The sequence below is a fragment of the Dipteris shenzhenensis genome, chromosome 16, assembly GCF_047967505.1.
Source record: "Dipteris shenzhenensis isolate YYH24624 ecotype China chromosome 16, Dip_SZ_1.0, whole genome shotgun sequence".
In the NCBI taxonomy this organism is placed as follows: Eukaryota; Viridiplantae; Streptophyta; class Polypodiopsida; order Gleicheniales; family Dipteridaceae; genus Dipteris; species Dipteris shenzhenensis.
This window is the reverse complement of record NC_141611.1, coordinates 36,148,134-36,161,275: the sequence shown is the minus strand read 5'-3', so window position 1 is coordinate 36,161,275 and position 13,142 is coordinate 36,148,134. Positions and strand designations below refer to the sequence as shown.

The following is a 13,142-nucleotide window of genomic DNA, read 5'->3' as shown; positions in this document are numbered from 1 at the left end:
ATTTGCATTGAGCCAGTGTCCACCTTAGTACGTCGACGCAAAGACACGGACTACTCGCCCTCCAAACCCTCGGCAAAGTCACACAAGGCAGTCTTTTTGGAACAGGCACCCACTCACAGGAGAGCCTTGTTTTCTGCATCCCCGTCCTCATGAGTTGGACCAAAGTGAGTTGGAACGTGCACGGGCTCCACGATCATGCTCGTAGTCAACCGCAGTACCTAATCCTTCGACAAGACTTGCAAAGGGCAGTGGTAGGGCGGACAGTGGACATCCTTTTAATTCAGGAGCATATGTTCTCAGCATCAAACATCAGACGGCGACACCACCTCCTCCCACGAACAGGTCCAGAGGTGTGGTCCCTTGTAGTAGGACGGAGCGGAGAGATCTGCATCTCGGTCTCACAAACAGTGGCTCCAGAGGTCTATGATCGGGCCAAGCTTATCCCAACACAGGCAGTTTGGATGGGAGTTAGGATGGGAGAGTCCAGGATTGGGACCCTGAACGTGTATGCCCCAGCGTGCAGACAGCACTGTCCCGCCTTCTGAAGGAGACTTTCAGAGTGTCTTTCGGATGTAGATTCTTGGATTGTTGGAGGGGACTTCAACAACCTGGAGTTTGGGGAGGACAAGCAGGGCAGCGCCTCCTTCTTTGAGATGCCAGCAGCAGAGCGGAGCAACTAGGAGCAATTCATTTTCAAGATCAAGGGCAAAGACCCGTGGCGAGAGCCAAATTTCAGCAGGATACCTAGCAAACTCCTCTTCTCTTTCAGACAGAGGAGACATGATGGATTGCTTGAGAGGCTAGACCGCTTCTATGTTGGGGACTGGGCACTACACAGACGCGGCTCTACTGCGATTTTGGCAAGTACCACGATGTCGGACCACTCTCCAGTAATACTTCACTTAGAGCAGCCCCGCAGAGGTCTTCCCCAAAAGGGGGTCTGCATTCCAGAGGACCTCCTACAGGACGAGGAGACTCAGCAAGTCATGGCAGGGATTTGGCAACAGTCAGAGATGGCACTTTGCGAGGGCTGGGCTTTGTGGGTGGCTGATGCAATCGAGAGGAGCAGTGAGGAGTTGTAGGCTTATGCCCTTAGGCGGAGGAGGACGCTTCAGGAGCGCGAGCAGGCAGTGAGGAGAGGCCTCACCTCCATAGAGCGTCTCAGAGAGTAGGACCCAAGATCTCAGTGGCTTAGGGACAGGTTTGAGAGTGCTCGCCTTGAGCTTCAGGAGACGAAGATTCGGCAGGCTGAGTTCTCCTATCACTCTTCTCGGGCCCAGTGGGTACAGAAAGGGGACAGGATGACGAAGCAATTTTTTCAAAGCACTAGGCCCTGATCGGCAAGCACGCAACTGCAGCATCTTCGAGATCCGTAGGGCATCATGCACACTGACCCATAGGAGATTTTAGACCTGACCAATTTTTACAGCCAGCTCTTTCAAACAGAGAGGATGACTTCAGGTGGTCTTGTGGCCCAGGAGGTAGTTTGGGATCATGTTCCGAAGGTAGTCTCACAGGATCTGTGCAGCAGTCTGGAGGAGCCCTTCACAGATGAGGAGCTCTGGGAAGCCCTCAAAGCTCTCCCGACCCAGAGGTGTCCTGGCGAGGATGGCTTGACTCCGGCCTTCTTCTGGAACTTTTGGGAGATCATCTCCACCCCTTTCCGACTAGCTTGCCAAAAGATTTTTGACACAGGCTCCCTCCCTCAGTGCCTAAGCAGTGGGTGGATTTGTTTGATCTCGAAAGGAGATAGGTCAGATATCCGGCAGTGGAGACCGATCACTTTGCTTGATACCGCATACAAGATCCTCACCAAGGTCTTGAGTTTGCAGTTACAACCCCATCTTACTGACATCATTCACAACACACAAACCGGGTTCGTCCAGAAGTGCAGCATCCAAGACAACATCTTCACGTTCTGGGAGGCAGAGAATTGGTCTAGGAAGGAGTCACAGCCGTTGGCCATCCTCCTCTTGGATTTCGAGAAGGCCTACGACAGGGTGGAGTGGTCCTTCCTGGAGGGTACTATGCGGAGATTGGGTTTCTCAGACAGATGGGTTAGAGGAGTTTCTACGCTTTATGCAAGGAACTCTAGCCAAATGCTTATCGGAGGACACACGGGCAAGGCCTTTTCTCTCTCTTGCTCAGTCCACCAGGGCTGCCCCCTTGCTCTCTTCCTCGTCTTGTTTGTGGCAAAGGCTTTGGGCTACTACTTGAGATCGCGAGTGGCAGGCCTCACAGGGTTGAGGCTCCCAATCAGGCAAGAGGAGGAGCTGCTGGACTCTGAGTTTGCAAATGACACGGCCTTGTATGTAGAGAGTACCACAGCGAGCTTGGAGAGAGTCAGGGGAGCCCTGGCTATTTACTATGAGGCCTCGAGTGCACAGATCAACTAGACAAAGTCCATAGGTTTCTTCACAAGCTCAGAGGAGACACATGAAATTTGTGAGTGGGGGAACGACTTTGGCTTCAGATGGATACCGCGGGGCCAGATGGCGAGATACCTCGGATGCATGTTGGCATTGAAATTACAGCAGAGCAGTAGATCGCACCGGCCCTTGAGAGTGTTCGGCGCAAGCTTCTCTACTAAAGCTCAGCCAAACTCTCCCTAGCAGGTTGTGCCTTAGTGGCAAACCAAGTCCTTCTTGCCACAGCCTCGTATATCGCATCCTCCTAGTGTTTTCATAGAGGGTGCATTGGGCAGCTCCAACGGTTTGTTGGGAACTTCCTTTGGGCAAGTTCGGACGGCACGAGGAACATTAGAGCTCGGGTCGCTTGGCAAATGATGATCATGCCACAGGCACTAGGAGGCTTGGGTATCATCGATCCAGAAATGCAGAGCAAAGCCCTCTTGGGCAAGTTGGTTGTTCGCGGCCTCACACCTTGGAAGCTTCTCTTACAACGAGGGCTTCTCAGGAACACCCCACGCACTAGGGGGTAGTGGCAGCTTTCGCACAGATGGATCTTCTTAGAGGGCCCCCTTATGGAGAAGGGTTCCCCCTTGATGAGGAGCCTCCATAGGGTCTGGCAGAGATTAGCAGGGGGCCTCATTCGAGCTTAGCCCAAATGCAAAGAGGAATTCAAGCATCAGCCCCTTGTTTGGCACCCAGAGATTCGAGATCAGAAGGGGCGTATGCTCGGACAGCGAACTCATATTGGTTGGGCACAATGGGACAATGGACCGGCTAGGTCCTTTGGCAGATGGAGCATATTACCCATGGAGGGAGAGGCGAGGCTTGGCGCCATAGCGCATCTGCGAGCGGCAGGGCAAAGGATGAGAGAGATTGACCTAGCTATCCCTAAGCCTTGGTAGGAGGGACTTCACGTGTGGATGGACAGCATATGGTTGGGCCAGTTTTCTCGAACTGGTGTTCCCTTGAGGAAGATGATGCAACGAGGCAGCACGTTGCCTGGTTTTTTCCGTGTAGGACTTGAAGGCCTACTCTTGGCACTCACTGAGAGAGACCCAAAGATGGATGGGAGTCTAGATGGGATTCAACGGCAGATGATCAGAGTAGTGGGACGTTTGGGAAAGGAGTGGCACATTGACCCTCCCAGTATCTCAGAGCAGGATGCCCCCACCTGGCGCCTCTTGCTTTGGGAGGGTAGGCCCTTGAGGGAAGTCCGTGGGATCCGGGAGAGTGGTTTTGGGCCTCCAGGGGAGACCTTGCTGAGCAGGTGGACGAGGTGTCCTTTTCCTACACCACACGGATTGGCAGGAGGCTCCAAATGGATTTTTCAACATGGACCCCTTCGACGGAGAGGCATTGGGTGGCCCAGAGAGTGCCCCGAGATGTCCGTTCCAAGTTTTGGACACGGTTATGGTCTAGTTTGCGACCAAGAAAGAAACTTCTTCAAGCTGGCCGCCCACGGAGGCTTGCCCATCGGCCCGTGGTTGGAGCAGATGCAGGTGGAGGGGCAGTGTCACTATTGCTCTACTGGTTTTCTAGAGACGATCCCACACTACCTCTGGAGCTATCGTCAAACAGTGAGGATTGGAAACCAGTCCCTGAGCCTGCTCCTGCGAGCCCTCCCCCTCCGTCCCGCAACCTCTACCCCCCCTAGCTCACCCCCGCCTCGGCCGCCCTCACCCCCTTGCCTCTCCGCCCTCACCCCCTCGCCCTCCGCCTCACCCCCGCCTCGGCCGCCTGCACCCCCTCGCCTCTCCGCTCTCACCCCCTCGCCCCTCCGCTCTCACCGCCTCGCCTCTCCGCCCTCACCCCCTCGCCTCTCCGCTCTCACCCCCTCGCCCCTCCGCCTCACCCCGCTGCGCCATCACCCGCCCTCCCCCGCCCTCACCCCTCGCCTCTCCGCCCTCATCCCCCTCGCCCCTCCGCCCCACCCCGCCCCCTCGCTACGCCTCACCCCCCCCTAGCCTCTCTGCCTCACCCCCCCGCCCCCCCGCTTCGCCCGCCCCCCGCCCCCCCGCTTCGCTCCCCCCCGCCCCCCGCTTCACCCCCCCCCTCGCTACGCCTGCCCCCGCCCCTCCCGCCCTTCCGCCCCTTCCGCCCCGCCCCTTCGCTCCCGCCCTTTCGCCCCCTCCCGCCCTCCCGCCCCGTCCCGCCCCACCCCCACTCCCGCCTCTTCACCTCACCCGCCCTCCATCCTCAGCCCCCGCCACCTTCGCCTCCCGCCCTCGTTTCCACCGCCCTCCGCCCTCCATCCTTCCCGCTCTCCACCTCCGCTCTCGCCTGCGCCTCCGCTTCCCCCACCCGACTCACGTTGCCCCGGTTCGCCTCACCCGTCTTCTTCACACCCAGGCTCCACCCCCCCGCATCTATCCCCCCCTTTTTTGGGTGGCAGCCTCTTCTTCATCGGAGGTCTCGCAGTTTGTCTTGGCGGTATGGCGGCTCCCTGCCCGGAACCGGAGGCCCAGTCGGACCCTCCCTCTCCAGATGCCTACCGCGTTATCTTGACAGAGCAACAATCGTCTCGGGTTCAGGAGGTTGCCAATGACTTTGCCCTTACCTCTGTCTATGGCAGAGTCATTGGACACTCCCCCTCCAATTCCGCCATCAGGGACTGGCTCCAGTCCACTCTCATGCTAGAGGACGGCCACATTGAGGAGGTGGCCCTTATGGGAAGGGGCATCTTCTGGCTCAAACTCTCCAATGCGAAAGCTGCGAGCAACCTGATTGCTGGTTCCCCCACTTCTGTGGATGGAAAGATCATTATGATAGTCCCTTGGTACCGTGGATTCAGTGCAGCGGATTTTGATGCTCGGTTCCGCATACCTCGCCATCCAATGACGCTAGTTTTTCCAGGTCTTGCTGCTGAGCTGCGGCCGATTGTCAGGGACCTGGGCTCCCACTTTGGCTGGGTTATGCACGACACTTTCGCCGACGCGGTGACCACGGCAAGAGCCCCCCGAGTCCGTGTGGCTGTGGCGGACCCTGCGACTCTCCCTGCAGTGATCGAGATCGTGACAGATGCCGGCAGCATCACCCAGAGCATGGTAGTCACAGGACAGCCAGGCCAATGCCTAAGGTGTCACGGCTTTGGGCACTTGGCTGCTATTTGTCCACGATTCGCCAGTTCCTCTCGGCCCCCCCCGCCCCCTCCCCCTCCGCCCCCTCCCCCCCCCTCCGGGCAGCCACGTCAGGAGGAGCAGAGGCAGCCGGAGTCCGGTCCAGAGTTAGCTGGCGGTTGGACTGAGGTCAGAAGGAAAAGAGGAAAGAATAAGAAGATTTCCGACAAAGGCAAGGAGGCAGAGGTTACCCAACCTGCAGCAGCACCTTAGAGACCTGACAGGCAGCCGCCCCAGGGTCCTGGGAGAGCTTCTTCGTCGTCGGTAGCCCGCCCTCCACAGCCTCAGGTCCCCCTCTCTTCCGCTCCCCAGCCCCTTTCCACTCAGTCCCAGCCCCTTCCCCAGTCGCACCCCCCTCTTCCAGACCCGCAGCTTCAGCCCCCGCCTCTTCCCCCTCTTCAGTCTCCTCCTCTTCCTTCTCAGCCCCAGTCCCAGGTGCAGCCCCATCCCCCCCCCGCCTCTCTCAGCTCTCCTGCAGTGTCAGCTGTACCGATAGTTCCTCAGCCGAGGGCAGCCCCCACTCCCCCTCCTCCACCCCCCCCGCTAGTCGCCTCCGTGGAGTCTGAGTTGCCTACCCCCCAGCCACCTCCCCCTTCCCCTCCACAGGCAGGACACCCTGAATCTACACCACCACTGGAGCAGGCTTCCCTGTCCACTAGCCCCTCAGTTGCAGACTCTGGTGGGCCTTAGCTTCAGGAGAGAGAGCTTCCTCGCGACTTTTACAGATCTGGCCCCTGGGACTACTTGGATGTGGCCGACGACCTTGGGACCTTCCCTGCTTGTCTCGACATCAGTATCTTCCTGCTCCGCAAAGGGGCGGATGGGAAGATCGCAGCCTTGGCCCCGAGGGATGGCCCTAGCTTTGCTTTCACGTTCCTTAGCGACGGCACCGAGACTTGGACAGATGACTCGGTCTGGGAGGCTCTCAGAGAGCAGACGCACGCTCAGGTTTGCTCCTGGATAGGCCCGTCCGATGGACAGCTTCTCGAGACTCAGTGGTCCGAGGGTGACGTGCGCCTGCGGTGGCATTGCGCCGCCAAACGCTTCAGATTGATTGTGATCCTCAGGCCCCCTCTGTCATGGCCCCTCCCCCAGGATGTCAGAGCCTGGACCCCTCAGAAACTCCGAGCCTTCTACGGGATGACTACTTCAGAGATCTCGAGTTGGCTCGAGAAAGCATTTGCTCATGGCACCAAAGGCCTCTCGCCTTTGCTAAAGGTGTTGAAGAACGGGCAGGACGACCCCGCCTCCCCCTCCAAACCTTCTCATAAGCGTCAGCGCCTCCACTCCGAATTGTCAGCTTCTTCATCGACATCTGCCGCGAGCAGACAATTGTTCGCAGCCTCCCAGTCCTCACCATGAGCCTACACCTTGTCTCCTGAATGTGAACGGGTTTCATTCTTCTGGCACCCGTGGTCCTAGGAAGCTCATTTTGAGACGCGAACTTCAGCCAGCAGTGATTGGTCGTTTGGATATACTTCTGCTCCAGGAGCACAAGCTTTCTGTGGCTCATTCCCGTAGTTGCGGGAAGATTCTCCCTTGACGTTCTCACACTTATTGGGAGCCCTCGATCCGCGCACAGGGGAGGAGTGGAGGTGTCTGTACTTCCGTGTGCGAGCAGTTAGCACAGGGAGTTTTTGGTCATGGCACGTTAATCCCAGGCCGTGCCCTTTGGGTAGGCCTAGAGTTGGAGGGTTCCAGAATAGGAATCCTCAACATTTATGCTCCCACAGACCTCCGGTGCAGAGCCACCTTCTGGAGGACACTCACAGGGATTCTCCCAGACATGGATTCCTGGATTGTTGGAGGTGACTTCAACAATCTGGAGACCTTGGAGGACCAACAGGGCAGAGGACCAGAGTTTACAGGTATGTCTCAGGCAGAGCAGTCCGCTTGGGACTCATTTATCTTCGCGACAGGAGGTAGGGACAGCTGGAGAGACCCGTCCTTCCGTCGTTGGCACGGGAGCTTGGACTTCTCGTGGGGCTTCCGCAGGGAAGGAGGCAGACTCCTGGAGAGGCTGGATAGATTTTATGTCAGTGATTGGGCCATCAGCAGAGGCGGTCAGGCGGGTATAGTTCCAGGGACGACACTTTCCGACCATGCGCCTATGCTCTTATCATTAGACTCGGCAGTTCAGGCCCTTCCCCCCCGCTCGTGCCGGATTCCCGACTCCATCTTCTCGAGGGAGGACGTGCGCAGCAGTATCGGTAGCCTATGGGACAGAGATTGGGGCGAGTGCGTGGATCTGGTTGATTCGGTGGCGCAAGCTTTGCAGGAGTCCAGCCAGATTTGCCAGCTCGCAGCCCTACAGGTTCGACAGGAGTGGTGGGGCAGAGAGAGAGCTCTTCGGAGGGACCTCGCTTCCATTCAGCGACTCCAGCAGGCAGCCCCGGGCTCGGAGGAGCTTCGGATCCAGGCCCTTCAAAGGTCTTCCAGTGGGGAGCTGGTTGCGGCAGATAGGTCAGGACGGACGTTGTCAGATCTGTCATGAGGACAAGGAGTCACCAAAACACTGCCTATGGAGCTGCACTCGCGCCCAGGTAGTGTGGAGGTGGACCTTCGGGATCCTTACTCGCACAGCACCGAAGTTAGGTTTGATCACTTGGGGCGCGTTCTGCTGGTGCAGCACCACACTTGGTTTTCATCACTTGTTCGAGGCATGTCAGCAGGACCCCACGTTCCTTATCACACAGGGGACGTGGGGGCCGCTCGAGAGCATTCCGCCGCACCTGGCAGAGGCTGGCACAGGATCTCAGGAGAGGCAGCCAGTCTGGGAGATTATTAGCAGCATCGCAGGATGGCACATTTGGACCTCGCGCTGCGCGCAGATCCTCGGTGGCACCTCCTTATCGACTGCCCAGATCATGACTGACATCTGGAGTGAGATTATACACACCCTCAGAGGCCAGTGGGACCAGATACCGGGAGACTCCCGGGCCGGCCGGGAGAAGCGGAGACGTTTCCTCCGGGTTTAGGACACACACGGCCTCTTCTTCGAGCATACTTCGCAGGGCCTTCAGTGGCGCTACTCACCACCTCTCTGGCTATTCATTCACACTCGCCTGATCCCTCCGTGAGAGAGAGCTTTACTTTTTTGTTACCTTTTGGGCTGCGTCCGATTTGTGAACGCAGCCCGTCAGTTGCAATGCTGACCTCATGTATCTTGTTTTCGAAGTAATATAATTAGCACTGTTTTTTCGGCCAAAAAAAAAAAATCGTCAAACAGTGAGGATTTGGATGGGAGCCCTCAAGATTATGACCCGTATGCAGAGTCTTCAGAGGGACTACACTTGGGGGATGGTGGCCTGGTTGACTTAGGGTGGACACGCGTTCCAAATTGACGAGATCTCCCCAGCTTACCGGATACATGGTTACAGCATTCAGAGGATAGAGCTCCATGAGGCGGTCCCTCCTGATAGCCTAGCTGTGGAACATTTGGGTTGATCGCTACAGTCTAGTGATGGGTGAGCATCCGGTTCCACCCTCGGCTACCTTGGTCGCCATCTGGCAAGATATCATCTACACCCTCCACTCCACTTGGGAGCGTGGGACCCAAGGCTCTAGGGCGATTGTCGTAAGGCGTGCTTGATTCTGCAAGGCTTGGCCCGCACGAGTTTTTAACATTTTCACTCTGCGAGGGATTCGCTAGTTGTATAGTCCCCCCACCTGGCTGTTAGCCCTAGTACCAGAGATCCAGGCAGTGAGCTAGGTTGTCTAGAACAGGCCGGTCTTTCTTTCAGCCTTTTCCCAGTTTTTTCCGTACTCAGCACGTTCGGGGCTGCTGTTTTGTATGAAGTTTTTCAAGCATTAATAGAAGGTTCCTTTCTTTGCCAAAATAAAAAGTACCACCAACTCTACAACACTTGACTTTTGCTGTAAAATAAACCCCTTTTCTGAAATTACAGCAAGTCATTTTCTCTCTTGTATTACTAAAAGGTAATATATACCTAGATGAATCCAGGAACAAACCCAAACTCATCCTCTAAAAACACAAAGTGCAGTTTCAATCTCATGATAGTCACTCATAAGGTTGAAAATCATAAACTCCATCACGCATAGCAGGGACTAGCCACTATGACATCCCCACTGACATCATCAGCGCCCAACAGTGGGGGTAGACCATAGTATAAAAATATGCTCTCACACATACAAATCCACACACCCACACATACTTGAGCATCCGTTTATACAAAGCCTTCGTACTGAGTTTCTGTCGGCACTCCGGAGGTGAAGGGCAGACTCAGCCATGATGAAGGCTAGCACTAAAGGAGAAGGCTAATCAAAAAGTAGTCCAAAACCTCTTCATTCAAGCTAGAACTTCTTGTGAAGTCTAAACGATTTCATTTTAGTCTCTCCCAAACGAGCATCTAAATCTAGCTGATAGGGCAACGCACCATTTAAGATAGAAAGAATTATCGCAATACCAGCAAGCCGCAACATGGACGAAAACTTCACAAGGTGAAATTTGCATCGCTAATACGGCAGAAGCATATACCTAGATGAATCCACGAACATTCCCAAACTCATCCTCTAAAAGCATAACATAGTGCTGTTTCAATCTCATGATAGTCACTCATAAGGTTGAAAACCATAAACTCCATCACGCATAGCAGGACTAGCTACTATGACATCCCTTTGAAATGACAGATTTGGGTCAGCTTCACTACTCATGTTGAGGGGTATTATGATGAGTCAATCCAAATACATTGGACAGCTCTTACATAGATTTCAATTCGAGCATTGTACACCAAGTTTCTACACCTTTGGAATCTGGTTTACCTTTCTCCTTGGATGATGCTATTGAGCCTTTCGATGTCACCCCCTGTTTGCAGGCTCTTGGATGCTTGATATATTTGGGTCACACATGGACTATCTTCAGTATGTTGTTTCCCAGTTGAGCTGATTCGTGCATAGCCCCAATACACCATAGCAAGTAGTGAAATGTGTCTTTCTCTACTTGAAAGGCACCCAAGGTTTGGGCTTCTTTAGGGCCATATGTCTAGAAGTCAAGCGACCTCCAACCATAGTCCACCATCCCAGGTAAGGCTACGCGTCGCATACCCCATAACCCCGTCCGCGCATAGATATCATTAGGGAGATGCACGCCTCGACGGGCTCGGAACCTAGCTTGGTTTTCTCAAGAAGCCCCACTCCCGAGAATGACCCGAGTGAGCAATGGCTCTCACTTATCTAGATGTAGGGTGTCTTAGGCTTGAGAAACCTAGCTTGGTACTCTCAGGAGGCCCCACTCCCAAGAATGAACCGAGTGAACAATGGCTCTCACTTATCTAGATGTAGGGTGTCTTAGGCGTCTCAAGCCTAAGACTCCCCCTAGTGTACACGTGTCATAATTGTCCCATGGTTAGGACACATGACCGTAGGTTAACCTAACCTCCAGAACACTAACCTAGTTATGTCCATGCATGGACATAACATTTTCCCCCCCTTAAATAGAGAAGAATTGAGACATAAAATCTAGGAATTAGCGTCAAAGAGAATCAACACTTTCCCAAGTGCTATCCTCATTTGAATGATCTTTCCACCCAACCTTCACCTCTAGAACAGTCCTATTCCTAAGCTGTCTTTCCCTACAAACCAGAAGGCGCTCTGGTTCATGGGGTACATAAGTAAACAGATCTTCAAGTCTTTTCATCCTCAGAAACTAAGTTATCTCCAGCACCTTTCAAACTGCTGACATAAAAGACTGAACGTACCCAAACTTTTTCAGGTAATTGCAACTTGTAAGCTGCGTCATTGATCCTTTTAATGAACAAAAATGAGCCACGATAGCGATGAGATACCTTGTACGTAGGGCTAGTGCACATTACCTAAGAATCATTTGGGATTCTCACCTAAACCTGCTGACTTCTAAGAGTACTCGAGGTGACCGCTTTTGAACAGCATAAAACAGCGCTTTATCTTGAGCACTTTTTATGCTTTTCCGAATAGACAGCAAAGCCAACAAGCCCTCATCCTTGCCGGCATGGATGCACAGAAGGTAGGTGGGTCCGTGTGTAGCATGAAACCCTCATCTAATATCGGGTAGGCATTGCTCTCTGTGAAAATCCGAGCTGCACAGGAAGCTCGTTAGGTGCCAACCAGGTCTTGTACGTGGCTAGATGTACGAGATCCTCCTAGATGATGTTCTTTTTAGCCATGTAGCACAAGACAGGGACCAAAGTAACCCATTTAACATGGTGATGAACCCAAACACAAATGCGATTTTTATATTCACAATGAGCTAGCCATTCTCCTCTTGTAGGGGAAGCATAAGACTAGTCACTTTATGTTTTTTAGTAAATTCAATAATCATTTAGGCAGGGAGAAGGAAAATTTTAACTGCATTTTCCATCCCAAGTACCCTAAAATAAAATGAACAAACTAACGGCTCAAACGATTACAGATTTTATTCGTCGCAATACAGTCGAAGAGACAGCCTCCATGTCTTGCGGTGTCCAAAAAATGGATTTCATTGTTGTTGAGCACGCAGGTCTAATTGGACTCCCCAAGTTGCTGCATAAAAGAGACAGTCCAAGCTCGAGCTCTATATGGGCACTCTCTTCGCTAAAGAATGTCCAATAACGTTAGGACACAAAGACAATGAAGAATGCAGGCCGATTGTCGAGCTCTAGAGCATTTTGCACTGCTTATAGCGTTTATAGTCAGCCGAAAAAGCTTCTCAAGCAAATGAGGAATCAACACGTTCCAGATAACGTTGGGGGGCTTACTTTTCGGCCTTCGTAGCCATAATCATCATCCGAATAGACGTCCTCGACAGCGCTGGCGAGGTAGCGGAAATGAGGAGAGGGAAAGGTATTTTGCGAGAAATTGAGAGGAGCGCGGCCCCTCTGAAAAAAGTCCAAACTCCTGCGGAGCGCAGAAGAATTGGGGAAGCTGGAGAAGGCAATCCATCGCTGCATGGCGACGGCTGGCACGAAGAGCTCACAGCGATGGAGATGTTCCCATGATGGACACTAAAAACGCTCGACTGTGAAATGAAATCTTTCACACCGCCTAGAATTACACTATTAATAATTCCGAAGAAGTTCAAGGTGAATTCAATTCATGGCTGCATTTTCTTGTGTTTTGACGTTTCTATGGTCATCGGTCAAGGGCCGACGGACACTACGTTCTCTCCGGTGAGATAGTAGCCACAAAGCCATTTCTTCCGGCTTAACCGGTTTTTTGGGCGAGCAGCAACCTTGACGATAGTGTATAGGACCCCCACTTGGTGAAAAATGGTATTATAGTGCTCAGACCAATAATCGAAGTCGGTTTCGCTTTTAACATGTTTGTGGTTTTGCCTGTCGTCCACATCTGGCCAATGGTTGACCCATAAATTGCTGTAGGAGTCAATCCTTGCTGTTCCATGAATTGGAGTAGGACAGTGGTGTTTGGAGATTCTTTTTTGTAGTCGATGTTGAAGTCTCAGACAATGAAGGCGTCAAAGTTTGTTGGAAGACCGTTTAGAAGTTGCTTGATTTGACGAAAAAGTATTGTTGTTTGTGCTTTTGGTGACTTGTAGACATTGATAAAGTTGACAATATGGCGTTGTTTGTTGTAAATGTTGTTAGAAGGCATTCTAAACCATTACTACAAATGGAATTATGAT

The 13,142-nt window shown here is 53.4% G+C and overlaps 1 protein-coding gene across 2 annotated transcripts in view; it reads right to left on the bottom strand.

The window, feature by feature from the left end:
- LOC147892899 (DExH-box ATP-dependent RNA helicase DExH3-like) overlaps window positions 1–12,497 on the bottom strand; it is a 68,235-nt gene extending 55,738 nt beyond the window's left edge. For both annotated transcript variants that reach the window (XM_087387096.1, XM_087387097.1), the window contains exon 1: window positions 12,259–12,497. In XM_087387096.1, coding sequence (XP_087243222.1) covers window positions 12,259–12,450 — 192 coding nt within the window. In that variant the 5' untranslated portion in view covers window positions 12,451–12,497. The remainder of the gene's footprint in view (window positions 1–12,258) is intronic.
- Between the last annotated feature and the right edge of the window lie 645 nt (window positions 12,498–13,142).